This window comes from Pyrus communis, chromosome 9, assembly GCF_041283825.1.
Source record: "Pyrus communis isolate YQ-2024b chromosome 9, ASM4128382v1, whole genome shotgun sequence".
In the NCBI taxonomy this organism is placed as follows: domain Eukaryota; kingdom Viridiplantae; phylum Streptophyta; class Magnoliopsida; order Rosales; family Rosaceae; genus Pyrus; species Pyrus communis.
Window position 1 is genome coordinate 23,316,184 of NC_142573.1, and position 22,325 is coordinate 23,338,508.

The window sequence follows — 22,325 nt, forward strand, 5'->3', positions numbered from 1 at the left end:
ATCACAGTGCACTCAAGGCACCAAATTAATACTTACCTTAGTGGTTAAGTAATCTACCTCAATGATTAAGTTATTAGTACATAAGGTTGTTATGTAAGAGTGGTGACTAGTTAATAGACAGTTATTTATAAGTCTATATCCCTTTGTAAAGTGTACTGTGGAAGCTAATGAGAATTCATTCTTCACATATCCATTTTCTCTCTACATTCTCTCTCTATTTCTTGATTTCTGCAAGATGTTAGAATTCTACAGTGATAAGGGTTGCAGAGGAGCGTTACGCCTAGGCTAAATAGTCGGCCAGGCAAGGGCTTGGCAGCACAACTGAGTATGCCTCGAAGAAAGGCGGACAAGTCAAAGATACACTCCTCCAAGGAGCACAAACTGCCAATGCAGGCTGTTGGATTATGGATCATAATTCAACGACTAATAGGTCTACATAGTTAATTTAAGGATTGATTGGAATATAGATAAGATTAGGATTTGGTTAATAGCTATAACTTGTACCCAAGTAAAGTTAATATATTTCGCATTTCCTTGGGGAATAAGGACTCCTAATTCTATCCTATTTGGAATGAGATTTGGTATATCAATTATCTTTGGATTGCAAGGAATCATAATGTCATTATTATGGGAAGATTCATTAGAGTTAAGTCCATATAAATACAAGGCTAAGGTCCCAGCTCACATTCACAACACACAAAAACTCATATAAATGCCCCATTAGTTTAAGTATAAAGGAGTGTTGAGTGTGCATAAGAATTTGGTTAATTAACATTTTATTCCACAAGATTCCAAAATGATTTGTGATGCGGGAGAAGTCCGTACATAGTTGAGTCTATTCCGCACGATTCTGTCAAGATGATTCATCTTTACCATCTATAGATTCTCTTTAGGTTAGTGTTTTTAGTTGTTTATGAAATATATAAAGTTTAACACAGGCAAGACTGCTGTGGAAAAAACAACTCCACTGGCAGAGAAAGCCAAAGACGTTGCGGTTTCTGCAGGTCAGACCACTCTGCATTACCTGGAAGAAAGGGCGGCGAAGGCTAAGGACATGACCTTGGAGGGCGGGAAGACTACGGCGACATATGCAAGTGATGTGGCAATGAAGGCCAAAGACATAACTTAGGAGAGTGGGAAGACTGCGGCGGCGTGTGCAGGTGATGTGGCGGTGGACTTAAAGGACAAGGTGACTGTGGTCGGTTGGACTACAGTGCAGTACACCACTGAAGCAGCAGTGGAGGAGACTATAAAGACGGCAAAGGTTGTCATTGGGGCGGCTGAAGATGCGGGGCATAAAGTTGTGGATATTGTTTCGAAGCCTATGGGTATGGCTAAAGATGCCGCTGTGGTGGCAAGGGAGAAGGCTGAGGAGTACACTGCTAGGAAGAGGGAGGAGGCACAGAAAGAACCGGAGGCCAAGAGATCGGCAATTAAGCAAAATAAGCAGCAGGTATTAATATGTCGAGAGTACTAATTAGGTACATACTGCTACTCACCGATTTGCTAACTTGATTCAAGCGTATTAACTTGGTTCAAATAATTAAAACTTGAGCTGAAAATATTAGTTAAGCCGGTTGCAAGTGTGTGCAGCACACATGTATAATATGTGCGGCATAAATATTATATTTTATAGGAAGTTTAGTATTTGAGGAGAGTTTAACGTGTTGATTGTGCTTGAATGGTGATCAGGGTTACCAGGGTGGACAGGATCGCATAATCGACTGGAGGGCAAAGGGGAGGAAAAAGAGGGAAGGGAGGAGAGTTGGATGAAGTCGGGGAGCGCTGGCGGTGACGGTGGCGGTGGCGGTGGCAGAGGAAGCAATCAGGGGTACGTGAGGAGCATGGACAGCTCTCAAGTGGGAGAGGCTGGTGTGGGGATGCTGGGAGCAGTCACGGAAACTTCTACTTGAGATTGGTCAGACGATAAAAGACATGCACATCGGCGGAGCTGAGTGGTGGCCAGGAGCAGAAGTGGAAGTCGTCGTCGGTGGATGAGCCCAAACAGAGAAATACAAAAGAGTGCCCAATGGATTAGGGCCCACTCAACCAGCCTAGTACGTCCAACAACAGCAGTACAACATGAAGGTGCGAGTCGCGTGAACCTCTGGTCCTAATATGCGTGAGAGATCCTAAAGTGGGACCATCAACCCACTTGGCTGGCCCTAACAAGTTGTTAGTTGTCACACCCTGATCACGGTTAAGTTCAGTATTATCTTTTTTTCAGATTTATTTTTTGCAAATCCACTTAATATTTTTCTAAACGAAAAATAAATATACCAACACAAATTCATTTATAAAACATACCACTCTAACTCAACAACAAGTATATGAATGTATATTGTACTTATAAGTGAGATATGAAACTTAATTAAAAGGTACAAAAATATTACCTACAAACAAGACACATTACTTGTAATATCAATCTCGGGCTGAGTGCTTGATATCAATCTTTGGTGAGGGTTTCAATGCTTGGTATGCCACTTATGGGTCATATCAATCTCGGGACTCCTCATTGTAATGGTGTGTTTTGAGTGATTGCCATATAGGGGTTTTAAATTATTTGTAATTTGTGCTCATTACCTCTAGATCAAGAAATTGATCACTGAAGCTTAGGTAACCATCAGGCATTCTTGTAAGAGGATGGCTTTGGCATCCTTGCAATTGTATGGTCATTGACATCCTTGTAAGTGGTTGGTTGTTAATGAAATTCTATCGTTTCTTTTAAAAAAAAAAAAAAAAAAAAACCAAGACACATTACTTGTGATACATTTTGATTACAAAAAAAAAATTGTGACATAGTAGATAAATAGAATTAATTTGGGATTATAAAATCTATAAATGAGATTTAGAACAAAAGAAAGAAGAAGAAATAACAAAAGTTAAATAAAAACTAAAGAGATCATTTTAATTTAATTTAATTTCTATGATAAATCGTATTATTAAAGCGATTATTATTGGTAATACAATAATCCTGACCTCAAAAAAATTGACTTATTTTCCTGATTACACTTAGTACTATCGCGATTTAACTGTCAAATATAGGTCACAACATGCAACTAGCAGGTCCAAGTACTTAGTACTACCATCATCTAACAGTCAGATATACTGTAATAACAAACCTGGACGTTCTGCATAAACATTCATTCATTCGCAATGATATAAGTATCTAATTAAGAAAGCAACACAACCAAGCTGATGAATTTACTATAATTAAAATTAAAAATAATAAATAAAAAAAAAGAGTAATTGTATCAACTATCAAGCAAACAGAGAGAGATTAACAGGGGATTTGAGAAGTGAACCACTCCATGACATGAATTGGGGCTTTGATCAACTGCAGAGCCAACTCCACGATCACCGTCACGCACAAACAGCACGGGCAGATGCACGTCAGCAACAATCTGCCACCCACCACCCCCAAAATTCAAATCTCAATCAAATCAATCAACCAGATCACAACTTCAAAAATTCAAACACCAACCAATAACAATTTGAGATACCCAGATGAGATGATCCATCAAATTGCAAACTTGAGAGAGAAAATCAATGAATTGGAGATAGATAGGGAGAAGAGGAATCATATTCATACCCCACGATCCAGATGACGATGCCGACAATGGAGAGAAGGAGGGAGAGGAAAGCGAACGGAAGGCCCAGTAGAAAGCCCAAAGGCCTGCAATCACCCTCCGAAGAGCACATTTCCGATTCTGCTGCTTCTGCTTCTGCTTCTGCTTCCTTCAACAACTGCTTCTGCTTCTGCTTCACCCTCACTTACTTGAGTAGTTGAAGTTTGAATCTGACGGACAGAGAAAGAGAGAAGAAAGAATGGACGAAGACTTCATTTCGTGGTGGGTGTGGGTCACTATTAGGATTCCCAATTTTCTTCCACTTTCCTTTGCCTCCCTTCAATTATTAGATTTATTTATGGAATGACCTCGAATTTGACATCCATCTCGCCTTCTTTTAATTTAATTAAAATTTCGTCACACATTGGAACTCAATATTAACTTATCAAAAAGAAATGTGTTATTCACACATTTATTTTTACTTACTACATATTTTTATTAATTTTTTGTAATTAATATTGTTCAATTGATTCGATCTGATAGCCAAAAATTAAGATGAGTGTGTGGATAACGCTACCTATCAAAATTACCGACATGGCTTAAAAATGCGTATGCGGCGTCCATGTGGCGAGAGACTTAGTGTGTACTGGGACTACAACTTGATACACCAATTGTCCTAATATAAATGGCTAAATACATGGAAAAATAAATAAATTTCAACCACTTATATTATATCACTTGGTGTACTAAACCGTGTTCCTGACACATTAAAAAATTGATGTTTAGTGGCAATTTAGGAGATGCATATTTTGGTAAATTAATCATTTAAATTAACCAAAATTTAACTTCAACTAAAAACTATTTAATAATAGAAAAAATTGTTTAATTAAATGATGGTTATTATATACAAGAAGTCTCCTCCTTTCTTTCTCTTTCAATTTTGGTTCTTCCTTCTCCTTTCTTTTTCATGTCAGTCATATCTACCACAATCTATATCAATTCTCATAAAACAAGATTCCCTACTTGGATTATTAGTAAGCATCTATCATTATTCTTCATTGAAAAAAAAATGGAATTCAATTGTTTTGGGCTTGTACGTGATATTTTTAAGAGAGATTTAACGAAAATATTTTGGTACTGTTCACTTTAACGAAAGACCATACTTTTATACTAAAAAGTCAATCCTGATACTATTCATTTTACTTTCATTTTGTCCTTATCGTTAAAACTCAAAATTTTCAAACCATTTTTAGTTTTCTTTATTTTTAAGCCCCTACAAAAACAAAATGATTATCAGTCGTGCTCAAAAAAATGTTAGACCCATGATTCATTAGCGTGTAACATGGGCTCTAAAAGGCTAATCAAACACTAAAGCATGGACGCAAAGGAAGAACATATGACATGCCATCATGCAACGCAAGTTGAAGTTGAAAAGTTTAGCTATGCGTGAAGCATGAGGGAAGTTTGTTGGACACGGTTGAAATATACTGCGTCTGCACAAAGTGTCTAAATGCGCACGAGGAGGTGGTTGAACCTTTTGCAATACGGGGAAAGAAAATTGAATTTTTGCACAGAAATCTGTCATGCAGCAGAGTATATGCTTCAAGATTATAAAATCATCTCTAAAGGAAATATCAAATTATAATAGTCAATTAAAATTGATGACTGATTCAGCAATCTGAAGTCTTATGTCAAATTTTAACTTCCCAAACCAAATTGTCAAATGGAATTTTCTTATTAAAATAGAGTTTTAAATAGTTGTAATTATTACAAAAAAAATGTTTTAACAAAATTTTTATTGGTTAAAATGTTAATAGGGACCCACCATTAAAATTAATTAAAAATAAATTTAACTCTTAATCACAAACCTTCAAATCCAAGCAAATAACATTTTGGTTAGAAAGATTTTTTATGTCAAATACGCACAGTGACATTCCACCTAACATTTTGACATCTCATTTGAAGATGCTTCAACTGTTAACTCTTGGTTTTGTATTTTTAACCAAAGATCTAACTAATGGTTAAAACGTCTCGAGTGTGGAGCACCATAGAAATCTCTTATTTACAAATAATAATTGCAAAAGGAGAGCCTAGTCCTACTACAATGGCCATGTGAAGCATGTGCTATGATGTAATTCCACCACATCCAAATACTAATTCCGACTCTCATTCATGCATCTGTCTGGAATTGGATGCTAAAAAAAGGAAAAGGAGAGAAAGAGCTGGCCATGTGAAGCATGTGCTATGATGTAATTCCACCACATCCAAATACTAATTCCGACTCTCATTCATGCATCTGTCTGGAATTGGATGCTAAAAAAAGGAAAAGGAGAGAAAGAGCTTCTACAATCTTTATATATAAACTTGTGAGCTCAAGCAACTTATACACTTACAGGAAGAAATCGATAACTGGTTTTCTACCTGAATTTCACGTTTGAACCTCGACAGAAAGACATCGAAGTAAGGAGGAACAGATAAAAACTCCCAAGTACGCGCACCTGCCTACATTTAAGATGCCAGATTATGTGATATCCCGAAGAAGCGATTCAGCAGATTGGCAAAGTAAGTCAATTGGAATGCTGTTTCGGGAGCATGTAACAAAGAAATTAGGTAAGATTGATTCCATGGACGAAAGAGTGCAACAACATATGAGGAAAGCATTAGTTGATGCAAAACTACTCAGGCTTGTTCAAACTTGAGTTCTCACTCTCCATGGAAATTATGGAAGCAAGCCTTTCATAGACCTGTATAATAGTTGAGATGTTACAAATATTCATATGCCGAAAGAAGAAAAGATAAATAACGAAGTTCTGAATTTAGTTTCATGAAATTTATAACGCCAGGATCACAAACCTCAGAAAGCTTCTCACTTTTATCCGTTTTCTTATCCTTATGCGGGTGATTTGCGCATAAGTCGTACCTATACAAGAGATGAAGCAAGCTGTTACACTTTCGTTAACAGAAAATTTCACACATGCAGACTAAAAAGAGAATTTATTCATTCCAACCAAAAACAAAAATAAATTTTGACAAAAGAACATGATATTAAATACTAAAATTTTAACTTCTCCAAATTAATACCAATCAAAAGAACTGGCTAGTATACAATTTTCTCACCAATCACGAGGAATGCCAGCTTCGTCACGAGCTGAATAATTGAAAGGCCCTCTCAACTCCACATTATACTCTTTCAACAAGTCTGCGTAGTTACAAGGAAATGATCCATATATCCATCTTGCTCTCGAATGTAGTATGACTATAGGTGAGAACATATACACACAGAAAATGGAACGATAGAAAACCTTTAAACACGGAAGATGGGGCACAACCCATTTTTTGACAGACATCGACAAACCAGTGGACACCAACAGCTACATGTGCAACTTCTTCATCAGCGATTCTAGCAACAATGTTAGATGTCCTAAGATCTCCAAAACCAACCAATTTTTGTACAAGTCGAGGTCCAGCATCTAGTCCTCTAGCTTCCTAAAACCAAGAATTACAATTCAAAATATAATACACAAATGAATAAATTAGGATCGAAGCAAAGAATATATAGTGTTATTTTTAAGTTGTGGAAAACTGACGCATATCAGTATATGTGTGTCCAAGCATGTCAAACTATATCAATATAAAACAAAGGAGTCTGCAGCTAAATTGGTTAATCCCACCCGTTGTTATGCCCTTTCCCATACAAAGAAACAAAAGCAAAATGGGGAAAGTAGAATGTCTTCTTTATCTTCTAACTTGACTCACTTAACAAAAAACTTACCATCAAATACCGCACTTTCGCTTAAACAGCACCCAAAATGCTAAGTTGTTGAGGGGGAAGAAAAAAGCTAATGTTTCTTTAGCTGTTCATCATTCAATCAACTATATCCCAATGCTCATGGGGTGACTGATGAGGAAAAGATCTTGCAAATAGTCAACCACCCTCCAATCCTTCTTCATATGATAAAGTTTAAACAGTACTAAACCTTAGCATATGGGAAGTAGGTGCCCATCAGTCTCAACATGAGTAATCAATGTTGAAAAACAGCTCGAAGTACTACAAAAATTTGGGAAATGTATTGAAGGAAAACTACGAGTTCGAAAGAATACCAAAGAATACCAATCAGTGAATCCACCTAAATCATTCATTCTTGTAGACAATACGCATCATTAGAAATCCAAATTCCCATCATAATAGCTTGGTGTAAAACAAAGTGGCAGAAGAGTTTGTGGAACAAATTGAGTGCCAGTCATCTGTCCCTAGTCTGGGTTCTCGCACTTTCTTCCTACATTAGCTCAACAATCCTCTAAACCTCAAGGAATAGTTCTTCATAAGTTGACAAAAGTTCTTCCAGCTTCAAAAATGCATTGTTTCATTTTCTTCAATTTTTGGATAGCATTGTATAAATTTTCATATATGTAGTATCAACTGTATACTCACCCAGCATTCCATATCAATATAGACAAGGTCATGCAGTTCTCTTTATTATTTAGGGAGAAATTAAAGACAGGTGAATATAATTGAAAAACATTCAAATCAGAGAGACAGAGCCAGATTATCTAGCAAATCAAGACTGCAGATTCAGACACAATTTAACATGCTAAACTACTTTCCAGTGAGCACAGATGATAAAGCATATAATGCCTCAAATGACCACAGTCAGGGATAGCTAACATGCAATGAAATACATCTCATATCATTGCACCTCAGCTGTGTACGTCTGATCTACCAGTTGAGGAAACAGGTTCTTATTTAGAGATCTTATTTGAATAACTGATAGAGATAACGTTTGTACATACAGCAAGTAGAACATATTACCTGGACTAAGGGGATCACTGCCAAACGTGCAGCAACATTGTCAGATGATTTCTCACACTCCCTCCAAAGCAGATTATGAGCAGGCATATCTCCGTAACTAGTTACAAAAGCAAAATTACACGTCAACCTAAGAAACGATAACAAATAATCTACCCAAAGTAAGTATTGTCCTCACTTGAAACCAAGTTCAGCAAGCCTCTGAGAACACCAAGCAAAATGGCGACTCTCATCGTCAGCGACATGAGCAAAGTCGGCAAAAAAACCCTCCCCTAGAGTCTCACTAAAAGGTGAAAAACGAACAACAGTATCCCACGCCAAATCAATTGCGTTGAGCTCAACGTGAGCAAGATTATGAAGCATATAAGCATTAAGAGGCAAACCCGAGTTCTTGGGAGCTGGAATTTCTTTAGGAGAAACCTGAACTCACGCGATACGATAGGGTAATAATGAGTGTGGCTGTAAAGCATTGTATACATGTTTTCGATCACTCGAAAAGTTAACTATGAAAACACTGGATGAGTTCAAAAGCCGGATAATTTGCATCAAAAGTTCAAAACAAACTAAGGATACAGATAATGACAATACCCAATTCAATATACAGGTAAAATATCCTTCTTTGATGTCTAATTTAAGCAGTTAATCCAAAACACAAATGTTTGACTTAACTTAAGCAGTACATGTTTAGTTTTAAGCAGTGAATCCCAAAACCCACAAACAGAAAATATATAAACATGATGAAATTGTAAGTTACCCATGAAAGATGGTGAAATTACCAGTTGGGGTTTGAAGGGGCGAGCAGGCGGAGGAGGGGGATCAGATGCACCGAGCGGTAGGCGGTGATGGCGCCACCTGGAATAAGCGAGGTGGGAAATCCTTGACTTGGCGAGGGGGTCGCTGGTGGAGAGAACCAGAGCGCCGAGCTCTGCGAGGGAGGAAGCTGACGACACCATTTGATTGTAATGCTTGTCAATGGAGGAGGGAAGTGACTGTAGCGGCTGAGGCTGTGGGCCCTTGGTACCCCACCAACGGTTCTCATTGAGTGGGCACTCTCTCCAGGTTTGCAGGCCGGACCAAGGTGAGTATTGCAAGCAAGAAGAAGAAGAAGAAGAAGAAGAAGAAAAGGAGGGGGCTTGGAAGGTGGGAGAAAGCATGGCCTTTACTTTAAGACGCTGCATTTTGTTACAACTTTCATGTGATTTGGGTGCCAAATTCCTTCACTACTCCGATGTTCTACTTTCATATCCTTCTCGTTGTTGATAAACAGAGCATTTCTGGTCACTTTTTATCTTTTTCTTGGGGTCTGGTTTTGTACGGTGAGTTCATAGGCTTAGGAGGTATGTATTCAGATCAATCTTACTCGTATCTAGGGGTGGATTTTTTTTGTCAAATTATCGTATTAACCGAATTGTCAATTGTACCATATTGATTTTGTGCCAAACCTTTTGCGGTAATCAGTAATAGCACGGTATTATACCAAACCGAGCTTTTTTAATAAGATATTGGTATTCGATACAATTACCATGGTATTACTGTACCATACCGAAAACTATAAATATATATTATATATATTTTCATATAAAATATATATATAATATTTCAATAATAGGAAAAAAAAAACCCTTCAGTTGCCTCACTCAAACCACACCCACCTGAATCAGCCACTACCCACATACCAAGTCCCCCAGTACGCCCCAAACCCATCTTCAAAATCCCACCCTTTCGATTATAAACTGGGAGAGGAGGACAAAAACCAAAAACAGTGAAAAGAAAAATGTATTGGTCTTGGATTGGGTTTAAGAAAAAAAGTCAGATTGTGGCCCAAAAAAGTGGCGTAAAACAAAGTGGTAATTAATATTATCATACCATACCAATTGAATAATTAGCATACCGAACTTTGGTATACCAAAAGTTTGGTACAGTAATGGTAATCAATTTTGTCATACCAAAAGTTTAGTATAGTAATTAGTACGAGAGTTTTGGTACGATAACCATACCGAAACCACCCCTACTCCTATCTTAGAAAATCATGGTCCACAGTTTCTACTAAAGCCCAAATCCAACTCAATCAAAAGGTGTCCAACAGGTTAAAGAGAGATAGTTTAAGCTTATAAGTTAATTTATCGTTAGATTAATCTGATGTCTCTTATTAAAGAAGACCTTAGGTGAGCAGCACTTGACACACCTCGACCCGGGATGTCCACTAGGATTCCGAATCAAGTTGTGTTGGCCGACACTTGGAATATAATGAAACCATAAAATGTATTGATGTGAAAGATGTGAATAAATTTAAACCTAAAAGTGTCTAAGTACAAGAGTGCACGGTGAGCGAGTATGAACTCATTTCATACGTGATGACAGTGCATAAATACAGTACAGTAAAATAGGATGAGAATTATACCATCGATGGTCATTGTCTACCACAAGATTTGCCAATAATCCTCGTCGGTATGAAAACTCTACTACTAGAACCTGGAAGGGAGAAAAACAAGGGTGAGTGGGCCTGAAAATAAATTTTTAATAAAAACCTTTTGAAAGCATTATAACCCATTACCGTAAAACCTGTATAGTTTCCAAAAAATAATACTACATAGATACGAAAAATGAATGCACAAGTGCAGTAAAAACAGAACCATGCCATGCTGCAATATCTTAGCAATAATAAAAGAAAGCCAGGTGTGAGATCAATCTAAACTAACATGCCAGTCGGAGTCACCTTATGTGACTTGTACGACTGGACCTATTGCTCATCAATCTATGCTAGCACACGAGTTAGAGTCACCTTATGTGATCTGTACAACATACTGAATGTAAATATGTACGCTCTAGTGCTACGATCACATGAAAAGCTAGCATTATGCGCGGGTCACCTATGAGTTGGAGTCGCCTAATGCAACCTGTACGACAGGCTAGTTGGATCCAAGGTGAGAGTGCGGTGCGGGACGTGAACAATCACATGAAGGCTATGCCCTGGCCCAGAGCAGGAGCACTAACACCGGGGGGTGCATCAATGATGAGCTCTACATGAATATATGCATGCTCATATAATTCAACTATTTCAATCACATAATAACTCACATGAACTTATCTGCACTTCTGTAGGATCATTTGACATAACCACAAAACTCATCACAATGCAATATTAACACATTTAAATCATGGCATGCTATGCATAATCAATTTAAAACATTTTCGGAAAACCATAAGGTGTGTGTGTGTGTATCAAGGTTCTAAAAAAGGGCAGTGGGCTAGCGCCTAGTGCCTAGGCGTCTAGGCGGATTTAGGTAAATTTCTTATATATTTTATGAATTAATTAAATTTATTATATCAAATGTAAATATTTATTGACTAATATATTATTTCTTATAGAAAAACATACATATGTGAATGTTTTTTTGTACATATATGATATACTTGCCTAGGAAAAAAAACAAAATATTATCTGAATAATTTATAATTTATATATGTACACACACACACCAAACTTTTAAAAATATAAAAAGCCCACATAGTGGGTGGTTTTCATTACAAAAACCATCAAACCATCCACCTCACCTCTGCTCTTTCACATCACCCATCCACCTTGGGTGGTTTCATAATTAAAACCATGTCAGAGTCCATGGTTTTCATATTTAAAACCATGCTTTTGACCTTAGATTCCCAGTCCTCAACTTGCACAGTTGCACCACCACATATTCAAATGTTTAAATCTCTCTTTCTCTCTTTCTCTCTCTCTCTCTCTCTCTCTCTCTCTCTCTCTTTTCACACTTTATCCTCTCATCTTCACAGACGAGCTGCAAATGCACTTTTCCTTCCGTCATCTTCACAGAGACGAGCTGCAATTCACTGGCGGCCTCTTTCTCTCTTCCCACTCTCACTTCCCTCATCCTCACTTTCTCCTTTTTCTTCCTTTCTTCTTTCCCATTGGTCACTCATTTATCTCTCTTCTCCCGATTGGGCAGCGCCCATCCTCTTTCCCTCTCCTTTATCTTTCATCTCCATCGCCCAACTTTTTTTCCCTTTAATCTGGGCCACACACGTGGCTTTCCAGATTTTGCTCCAAAAATTTGGAGCATTCTAGAAAATAATAAATTTACAATTTTGCCCTCGACTTCATTTGTTAATAACTCATTCGTTATAACTCCAAATTACGTTCCATTTACGCCCATGCGTTCGTAGCGATGAGTACTACGAGGATACGCCAAGAAAACAAACCTTATGTGACATGACAAGACGGTCAACAAAAGTCAAAGTCTTTTCCTTGAAGGGTATTTCCGTAAATTCACATTTAAAAATTATAAAGACTAAAATTTTGAAGACAGGTCGTTACAGCATTGATTTTTCAAATATTAATTGTTCAATAAAGCCTTAGAGCATCTCCTCCAATTGGTGGAAGACAAGGGCAAAAGCAATAATGTTCCTTTCCCAACCCAAAAACCTCTCCAATAGTCCAATAAACCAAAGGCAAGCGGTGGGCTAACCACTGCTAGCCCAAATGTCCAACCATCTTAAGCCCAACTTGCTACCTTCGGGCAAGTTGATGTCATTGTGACATTGGCGCAAACCCTAATTTTTTTAATCAGATGCGTCTAACCGTGAAGAGAGAGTGAGAGACAAAACTTGTAGCGGTGGGCCTCACTGCAATAGAAATCCTAGCCCACTCCAATGGCTAGATGACGTGGCCGAATGTGGATCGTTGGATTTCCAATTGTCATAAGATCTAGACCATTGGATTTCCAATGGTAAAAATAATTCAAAAATCTTATCGTTGTGCCACATGGTGCAATCTAGTGCCTCCAATTTCAAATCAATTTGGAAATCAACAGCTAGAATTAAATCATAAAAAAATATTAGAAAAAGTATAAAAAAATCATAAAAATTGAAAAATATTATTAAAATTAGAATTTTTTAGATTGTTTCAATTTCGATGTTGTTTATATGATTAAGGGAGGTTTTTTTGGCTTTTTAATTAATTATGTTTGTTGTAATGCTATGTTTTTGCCTTATATTTGAAATAATTTATTAGAATTAAACAATTATTTTGTTTTCAAAGCATAAAAAAAAAAAAAAAAATTTGCCCTTGTCCTTACCCTTTTTAAATTGACGGAGTTGCACAAAGGCAAATACTATTCAAAGGGCAACTTATATACCCGTGGCTTTGCCTTACCCCTTCCACCAACTAAGGGAGATACTCTTAGGTCATCTCTAATGGAGAGAATTAAACATCCAAAAGCCAAAAAATGACTTGATTTGCCAAAAATCTCATCTTCAATCGATGACTTAATTATAATTCTGTGGAGCCCACCAAGCTATTACTTGGTCAAAGTGGCATCAGGCTAGCCAAATGTAGCTCTCCTTTTAGCCCATTTTTTGGAGCCTAGCTTTTCAGTTGCAATAATTGATTCAAATTCAACGCTTAGATTTGAAAGATCCAGTGATGGCTAATTAAATTGACCAATAAAGTTAAAATATAAAGCTAAAACTAATAAATTATCAAGGGGGCTATGTTTAGCTCCTTGAATTGGAGATGATATATGAATATAATCTGACACTATTTATTTAAAAATAATTTTTTTTGCAAAATTATAATTCTGAACGAGATTATGCTAGTCATTTTGGTTGGAGATGACCTTAAGGAACAGGAACTGAGCTCATATCTGGCTTCAAACAAAGAACCCAATTAAAGCCCATTATGGCTTGGGAGTTGCAACTCTCCTCAACCACAACCAGCAACGACCAAATGGCAGCAATGAGCACATTATCGGGGCATATAATGGACCTCGCCGGCGACTTTCATCTTCACCAAATCGAAAATCCCACAATACCCGAAAGTGCACTGCACGCGCCCTCTTACCGCCTGGAGAATCTCTTCCAAATATTGCACAACACAGCTCCCCGCCACACAATCTCCCAATAAATTCAACCCAAACATGACGTCACGCCGCACTCTCCTCGCTCTAACATTGGCCGGTTGCACGTCACTCCCTCAGATGCCGCGTTAGTATACCACGCTCCCCGCCCGTGCTATGACACTTCCCCGGCACGACTCTTTTGATGCTCCCACACGCTTCGTCATTCCACCGCTACCTCACGAACCCCTCCCTCGCCGTACACCTGTAAGATAAGGAGAGAGAGAGAGAGAGAGAGAGAGAGAGAGAGAGAGAGAGAGGGAAGAGAGAGAACCTGTGAGACTGTGAAACATTTTAGAGAGAGAAAGTAGAGAGAGAGAGAGAGCGAAGAGAGAACGAGATCTGATAGGAGAGAAAGGCAAACGAAGCTCGAAGCTCGAAGCTCTACCCCTTGTGGTTGTCGATGTTGTAAGCCTAACACTCTCTAGCTGATTTGCTGTGAGGAAGCCCTAATTGGAGTTTTGTGTGTGAGATTTGGGGAAAAAAAATTAGGGTTTTGTTAATATCTGTTTTATTTTGTTGGATAGGGGAAAGAAACCCTAGGATTTTGTGACTTTTGTGTGAGATTTGGGGGGAATATTAGGGTTTTGTTAATTTTTTGTTTTTGTTTTGGGCGGATAGCGGAACAACCCCTAGGAATCTTGGATCTTTGTGAGAGGGAAAAACGGGAATTAGGGTTGTGGGAGGTACATGTATGGCTTCAGGGCCTACAGTAGGAGAAGGTGATGGAGCCAGAGAGAAACAGAGGTTCACGGAGAGCAAGGTCTATACTCGAAAAGCTTTCAAAGGCCCCAAGAAGACAAACATCATCAACAACGCCAACACCGACGCCAACACCGACGCCAACTCAAATACTGACTCAACCGCCACTGCCTTAGCTGCCCCCTCCGCCCCTGCCACCACCCCAACCACCACCAAGGACAACAACATCAACGGGAAGGACAACATCATCAACAAGAACAAGGACAGCAACATCAACGAGAACGATAAGGGCATCAACGAGAACGAGAAGGACAGCAACGAGAACGAGAAGGACAGCAACAACGTCGAGAACGAGAAGGACAGCAACAACGTCGAGAACGAGAAGGACTGCAACAACGTCGAGAACGAGAAGGACTGCAACAACGTCGAGAACGAGAAGGACAGCAACAACGTCGAGAATCAGAAGGACACCACCAACCACGAGAACCAGAAGGACAGCAACAACGATGAAAACAAGGACACCAATAGTGAGAACAAGCGTAACGGGAATAATGATGAGAATGATGAGAATTCCACTCAGCCTCCGGCTCAGACTATTCTGTCTGGGGATGGGAATTCCGCTCAGCAGCAGCAGCTCATTTCACAGTCCGGTGCTGCTGCCTCTGATGACTCCTCGAGCCTGAACCGGCAAGAACCCGCGGTGACAGCAGTAGAGGCAGTGGTAGAGGCAACTATTGAGCGAGAAAGTCAGAATTCACCTGCAGAGAATGGGGTGGTCAAGCCGACTTCAGATAGCCGAATTAAACTTAATTTTGCTTCAAGGTCGAAGCAGGACAAGCGGGAGCTACGAAGGAAGCTTGAGAGCGAGCTCGATTTGGTGCGGAGTTTGGTGAAGAGGATTGAGGCCAAACAGGGGCAGATTGGTGGGGTTAGTCTCTCCCATGTTTCAGTGAATGATGGGGCGAATAGTGCAGGTGGAGGGCTGAGGCGGGTTCACTCTGAGGTTGCTTCTGTAGGTGTTCCTAGAGAGCCTACCAGGCCTTTGCATCAGCTGAGTATATCCGTGTTGGAGAATAGTCAGGGAATGAGTGATATTGTGGAGAAAGAGAAGAGAACCCCCAAGGCGAACCAGTTCTATCGTAATTCTGAGTTTTTGCTGGCCAAGGATAAGATTCCACCTGCTGAGAGTAACAAGAAGTCGAAATTGAATGGGAAAAAACATGGTGGAGCAGAATTAGGGCAAGGGTTTGGTGGGATGGGAAGCAAGTTTTTCAAGAGTTGCAGTTCTTTGCTTGAGAAATTGATGAAACACAAGCATAGTTGGGTGTTTAATGAACCTGTTGATGCTGCGAAGCTTGGTTTGCACGATTATCATATCATTATCAAGCATCCAATGGACTTGGGTACCATTAAGTCTAGGTTGAACAAGAATTGGTACAAGTCTCCGAAAGAATTTGCGGAGGATGTGAGACTTACATTTCACAATGCCATGACCTATAACCCCCAAGGGCAGGATGTTCATGTCATGGCAGAGCAGTTATCCAGAATATTTGAGGACAGGTGGGCTATCATAGAGTCAGATTACAATCGTGAGATGAGGTTTGGATATGATTATGGGGTTAATCTTCCAACACCTACACCGAGAAAGGCACCTCTGCTGCCACCACCTCCTCTTGATATGCGAAGGATTTTGGACAGGTCCGAGTCCATTTCTCATCACGCTGATCCGAAGCCAAAACCCATGACTATTACTCCTAGGACCCCCGCTCCTAAGAAGCCTAAGGCTAAAGATCCTCATAAAAGAGATATGACTTATGACGAAAAGCAAAAGCTTAGCACCCAACTCCAGAGTCTGCCTTCAGAGAAGCTGGATGCCATTGTACAGATTATAAAGAGGAGGAATTCGTCACTCTTCCAGCATGATGATGAAATTGAAGTGGACATAGATAGCGTCGATACCGAGACCCTGTGGGAGCTGGACAGGTTTGTAACCAACTACAAGAAGAGTTTGAGCAAACACAAGCGAAAAGCTGAAATGCAAGCCAGAGCAGAAGCTGAGCAGAATGTCCAGCAGCAGGTATGTCTTGGCTCGTGCTAAATTCTAACCTCAGATTTTTGTGGTGGCCGCTGTTGGTAAATGATTCATTTTTCCTTATCTTTTTACAGACCCAGGCCCCAGTTGCAGAAGAGGTTCCGAAACAACCTAAAACGGGTAAAGTATTTCAGAATGTGAGGTTTCATGGCATTGGAATCGGTCCTTGGAGAAACTGATAAATTGAAACTCGTTTCTTTTGTGAGCAGATGAAGGGATTGTTTCCTCTTCAACACCCATTCAAGGGGATAACCAGGGCGATAATAGGAGTAGGTCGAGTAGTTCAAGCAGCTCTAGCAGTGATTCGGGATCTTCCTCAAGTGGTACTATAATACATTTTTCTGCTCACAGATGTGAAGTTATTGAGCATATAGGATGCATTTATGCAAGTTCTTGTTTGGTAAAGTAATTTCTTTTCCTTACACGTGTTGCTGCAGACTCAGATAGTGATAGTTCGTCAGCATCTGGATCGGATGCGGGATCGCCTAGGACTTAACTATTTTCTTTTGAGGTAAGATTCTGTCAACTTGATTCTTATTCCAAGCATTTTGTAATTTTTGTTCTTCCTAGTTGTGTAATCAAGTACCTTTATAGTGTTTAGTGGTGGTTTTATATATTTTGAATAAAATGATATTATCTTTGACATTGAACTTGACCAACGCCTTGCAGTAGCTGACCAACTATTTTAAATTTTTTGGTTTGGAAGTACATTTGTTGGTTTTACCTTTTGTATGGGCAAAACTATTTATTAGTATTGCTGCATTATTCACCTTGGAGCCGTGATTTTGTAAAAGAACTCTAGATGATAGCACCAAATGTGTCATGCATGAGGGTTGCTTACTTTTTTTTTTTGCTACAGTGTGAAGCTGTTATGTGTGTGTGTGTGTGTGTGTGTGTGTGTTTCTAATTGCAATAAGTATTATATACATTGGAAGTATCAATACTCAAAACTGTTAGCATGCAATATCTCCAGAACGTTTCTCAAGATTCATAATTTTTTTCTCTTCTAATAATAACGTTTCTTCTTAAATAACTTTTCATGGAAAAGGACGAGCAGCAAGTATTCCTATGAGTTTACCCCCTTCCCGGCTTACTTGTTTACCCCCACCTCTAGTCCTTGATGTTTAAGACTTTTGAATGACATATATAATATATAAGTCTTTTTAGCCAAAATGATCCCTGAGATTTGCATAACACAGCACTTTGGTCCGTGAGATTTGAAATCAATAGAAGTGGTCCCTGAGATTGTCCACCATCAATCATTTTGGTCATTCCGTGCAAAATTATGTTAAATAAGGATCAAAATAACAAATATACCCTCAATTTAATAAACAATGGGCCAAAATGATTTGACAAAAAATAAGGGTATTTTGGTCATTCTATTCTTATTTAATGGAGATTTTTCAAGGACCAATATGATTGATGGTGGACAAACTCAGGGACCAATTCTATTGATTTCAAATCTCAGGGACCAAAGTGAGGAGTTATGCAAATCTCAGGGATCATTTTGGCTAAAAAGCCAATATATAAAACTCAAACTCTTGGTTTACAATTGCTATACAGATTTGTAGCAATTTAACTTGGTGCCAGGGTCCACATTTTCAGAGATTTCTTTCACTTTCCACCTGTTTCAAATATGAACCGAGTTTTATAACAAAAAAAAGGGAAATGGTTTTCGCGTACCCCTTTTCTCCTTCTGCACACCTGTTTATTTTATGTTCATTGATTCTCCGTTGGTTTCTTGAATCAGAAGACCATAAATAAACAAGGGTGTGTAGAAAAAAAATGGTGCGTGAGAATCACTTACCAAAACAAATATGAATAGTATTTGGAGAGAGGAAGGGAGTGATGAGGAAGATAGTGAGGAGAGAAGGGGATGGAGTTGGCGTGTGGGAGCAGGAAATCAAATAGTTTTACCAAGAGAATGAAATTTAAAATCTTATTTTTTTTGATTGACAGGTTTTACTGAGAGGAAACCAAAACATTTATGACAGAATTTAAGTGTTGATTCGAATTTAGACTAATACTTCTAATAATCTGTGCATATTATCACATGCATTCTTGTTAAATGTGAAGTTAAGGGTTGCGTACATATTGGTTGTATACATGTTGCTTGGAAAGCCTGCTGTGTCAAGGTCGTTCTATCTTGAGTTAGAAAGTGCTGTTCAATTTTACCACTGACTATTACTAATTGTTGTAACTAGCAAATCTGGTATCAAATATCATCACATATATTCACCAATCTCAAAATTGTCAACCTTCCCTTTTCCCACCTTTTTTGTTGCTCTCCCTCTTTAGAAATTTCAAGGGAATTTATTACCACTCCAACTGTTGTCCCCAGAATAAAAATCTTGATAGTGCTTAATGAGAGATGATGTTTCTGGTCTTTGGTCCTTTTCCCCACCAAATTTTCTAGTACATTCTAAGATGGTTTTATTTCACAAGAAAGGTCCATTGTATATATGGAGTCCCATGAGTATATATGACCTCACTACCTGTATACAGCGTTCATCTCTGTTCAGGGTTTAGGTCAAAATTTTTTGTAAGAAATAAAAAGCTGGAATCTGAGAAGACATGATTCCCTTAGAGCATCCTGTAAACCAATTATTCAATCTGGGGATCCCAGCAAGGCTGCCAAAGAAACCAATATACATATCTAATTTGACCAGAATTTTTCATCCATTTTATATCACTGAAATGGCTTTTTTGCTGTATTGTCTTTTCTATTAAGTTACAATATGCCAGCCACCTTAGTATGTTCACCATAGTATGTTGGTTATCTACTGTTTTCCTGGTAGGGAAGGATTATTTTGAAGAAGTTAGTAAGATGGATCGTTTTGGCCTGTGTTTTGGATTATGGACTTGCAATGCCGAGCAAGTCATGCTTGACTTTTGTTTGTTGCTTATTTCTGCTTTCCTGTTTTTTATAGCATGTCGTGTACGGTCCTTTCCAATAATTACGAGTCAGACTTATAAGGGAAGAACCTGTCTTTCTCCTGGGAGAGGGTGTCAGCATTAGATCAGTTAAGTGAGCAAGTCAGGGTTAATGAGTGTTGTTGCGTTAGGTTCGATTAATTTGATCACATCTAAGCTTTGCATAAGTGCATGTTTTTAGATTTTTTTACTATACAGGGCATGTGTATATCTTTTTTACACCACTTTTGTTTGTTCTTATCTGTGCCCTTGGGTGCTCGTATGCTTATAGCACATACATACTTAAAGTAAATCTTGTTAATATATTGATTTGGATTACAAATGAAGGCCTTGGACGTCTTGGATTTGGAATGGTCGATGGAAGCAACTATGTAACTGATTAGTAGAGTGTTTTTGACTAGATTACAGCAAATTACTAATGACGTTTTTCTTAAATTGCAGATCTCTGAAAATTAGGGTAGATGGTGATCGGAAGCTTTTTCAGACAAATGTTCGATTTGAATCTGTGATTGGTGTATAGCAGAAATTTTCTCCGAGGCCTCCAACCATCCCGCTGCAAGTATAGAATGGGTTTCTCTCTGACTATTGTGTTAATTTGATTCCTCAATGTGTATGCGTCGGGGCTCCATTGGTCTTGTCAGAATTTGTATAATATTGGTAGAATGTGGTGATAAATAGATAACAGTTGGTCTGTTTTCGATAGCACATGTACATTGCTAAGTAGTGCGACTGCGACCGCGACCCATCTAAATTTCGACGACTTGTTTTTGGTTTGGTGCTGACAGATTCAGGATGCTTTGGTGACTACAAAATTAGATAGCCTGTAATCCAACTTCATTCATATGAATTCTCTTGTATTCCCATGAGATTGCTCTGTTTAGTAGATTTGTATGCACTTTTGCAGTTGTAGACTCTGAATAACCCCCTGAACTAAACTCCTCTTTGCTTTTTCTATTTTTGTCAAATGTTTTTTCAGTTGTTGGAGAAGATCTGGAAGAATTGTTCTAGTTCCTGTTTTTATTTTATTGTTTTCGGTTCGTCCGGGGATGAATTGTTCTTGCTTTGTGTGGCAATATTGCAGGGCTTAAGGCTTCATGCTGGTGTGTAGATGTTGGTTGTCATCTGAAAATTGTCAAGTCTTGGACTAATGTCCAATGTTTGGGTTAGCTGGGTTGATCAATCTATGCATCAATTTGATTATTTCGTGGGGTTAGTTTGATGGACTCAGAAAGTTGGTGATTGTACAACCGGGTTGAAAACACCCGTCGAAAGGATTTGGATTTGAGAATTGCCTAATGAGGTGATTTTTACACCATCACGTTTTTTTGACCGTTAAATTGAATAAATCAAAATGAAATAACGGACAAGATTAGGCTATAATAATTGTGTTTATTATTTTCATTTGTATAAAACATTAAAGCCTACTACAATGTGGTAATTAAATAACCTGTGGCCCATACGTGTGATTCAATTCAAGAAAAAGTGAAAAAAGGGGGTTAGTGGTGTTGGCCAAGCCTGGGCGGGTTATTACTTCTGACATGGTATTTTGTTCCGGACTTTGGTGTCCGGAGCCTAAGAATTAATCTATTTTGGTCGTTGATAGGCATGTAAAAGAAATCAAAACTGTTGATTTGTGTGTGGTGAGCCAACGAAATGAGTAAATTGAGACCGTTATATTCAATTTGTGCATCTCGGATAAGTTGATCGTTAGGCTTTGGACACTTAAGGTTCCGGAGCAAATCTAATTCCCATGGAATATCCACAAAGCCTGTACAATGCCACGTGGATTTTCAAAAAATAAGATTAAAATCACAAATCATAAAACATTAGAAAAATGAAAACAGAGGCCATACCCATTCAACCAGAGTGTTGTCAAGGAAGATGGCACTGCCAGAGAGTAAGCTAACCCGACCAGTTCTTGTATCTCAAAAGGAAATTTATCAGTGTGCCCCAGAATATAGTCCGGTACACCAAGTACAATAGGGCGTTTGATTGATTTATTTATTTATTTTTATACTTGGTGAACCAAGTTATGTTGCTAACATATTAAGAAATCTCATATGAAAGTAAAAATAAAAAACTTCAACTCCAAAAGTATGGATGCTTTAACTAAAATACCAGTTAAAATTAGGATATAAAACTGATTGTTCACTTAAAATCCAAAACTATTAACATGTGAATGAGACATTGATCCTAGGATTTGGGCAGTAATCAATCCTTGAGTGGTGGGCCCAATTGGCCGTGCATGGTTAAAAAAGGATCCCATGAGCCCAGTGGGATTCAAAAACGAGGTTAGCCTAGAAGTTTTAGAT

General features: G+C 38.5%; 3 protein-coding genes and 1 long non-coding RNA gene across 4 annotated transcripts; 2 read left to right on the forward strand and 2 right to left on the reverse strand.

Moving 5' to 3' along the window:
- The first annotated feature begins 921 nt into the window (after positions 1-921).
- LOC137740704 (uncharacterized) lies at positions 922-2,302 on the forward strand. Its single transcript, XR_015967008.1, has 2 exons — positions 922-1,453; positions 1,693-2,302. It is a non-coding gene; the product is annotated as an uncharacterized LOC137740704 (long non-coding RNA).
- An 894-nt stretch (positions 2,303-3,196) lies between these two features.
- LOC137741110 (signaling peptide TAXIMIN 1) lies at positions 3,197-3,911 on the reverse strand. The gene is made up of 3 exons (XM_088700613.1): positions 3,769-3,911; positions 3,593-3,734; positions 3,197-3,404 (listed from the first exon to the last, which is right to left on the reverse strand). The coding sequence occupies exons 2-3, from the start codon at positions 3,700-3,702 to the stop codon at positions 3,281-3,283; spliced, it is 234 nt and encodes a 77-aa protein (XP_088556739.1). The 5' UTR covers positions 3,703-3,734; positions 3,769-3,911; the 3' UTR covers positions 3,197-3,280.
- A 1,696-nt stretch (positions 3,912-5,607) lies between these two features.
- LOC137740096 (diiron containing four-helix bundle family ferritin protein, putative (Protein of unknown function DUF455)) lies at positions 5,608-9,792 on the reverse strand. The gene is made up of 7 exons (XM_068479901.2): positions 9,153-9,792; positions 8,555-8,796; positions 8,380-8,476; positions 6,872-7,055; positions 6,687-6,768; positions 6,423-6,489; positions 5,608-6,313 (listed from the first exon to the last, which is right to left on the reverse strand). Exons 1-7 carry the CDS (start codon positions 9,552-9,554, stop codon positions 6,245-6,247), a joined length of 1,143 nt encoding a protein of 380 aa, XP_068336002.1. The 5' UTR covers positions 9,555-9,792; the 3' UTR covers positions 5,608-6,244.
- Positions 9,793-14,041: 4,249 nt separating this feature from the next.
- Positions 14,042-20,916, forward strand: LOC137739271 (transcription factor GTE4). Its single transcript, XM_068478824.2, has 5 exons — positions 14,042-17,064; positions 17,154-17,199; positions 17,289-17,402; positions 17,517-17,590; positions 20,455-20,916. Exons 1-4 carry the CDS (start codon positions 14,980-14,982, stop codon positions 17,573-17,575), a joined length of 2,304 nt encoding a protein of 767 aa, XP_068334925.1. The 5' UTR covers positions 14,042-14,979; the 3' UTR covers positions 17,576-17,590; positions 20,455-20,916.
- The last annotated feature ends 1,409 nt before the right edge of the window (positions 20,917-22,325 follow it).

Coding starts and splice junctions, on each gene's coding strand:
- LOC137741110 (XM_088700613.1), bottom strand. CDS start 3,702: ATGTGCTCTTCGGAGGGTGATTGCAGGCCTTTGGGCTTTCTACTGGGC. Junction 3,405..3,592: donor ATCGTCATCTGGATCGTGGG/GTATGAATATGA, acceptor GGTGGGTGGCAG/ATTGTTGCTGACGTGCATCT.
- LOC137740096 (XM_068479901.2), bottom strand. CDS start 9,554: ATGCAGCGTCTTAAAGTAAAGGCCATGCTTTCTCCCACCTTCCAAGCC. Junction 8,477..8,554: donor CTTGCTGAACTTGGTTTCAA/GTGAGGACAATA, acceptor TTTTGTAACTAG/TTACGGAGATATGCCTGCTC. Junction 6,314..6,422: donor AAAGTGAGAAGCTTTCTGAG/GTTTGTGATCCT, acceptor ACTATTATACAG/GTCTATGAAAGGCTTGCTTC.
- LOC137739271 (XM_068478824.2), top strand. CDS start 14,980: ATGGCTTCAGGGCCTACAGTAGGAGAAGGTGATGGAGCCAGAGAGAAA. Junction 17,065..17,153: donor AGCAGAATGTCCAGCAGCAG/GTATGTCTTGGC, acceptor ATCTTTTTACAG/ACCCAGGCCCCAGTTGCAGA. Junction 17,403..17,516: donor TTCGGGATCTTCCTCAAGTG/GTACTATAATAC, acceptor GTGTTGCTGCAG/ACTCAGATAGTGATAGTTCG.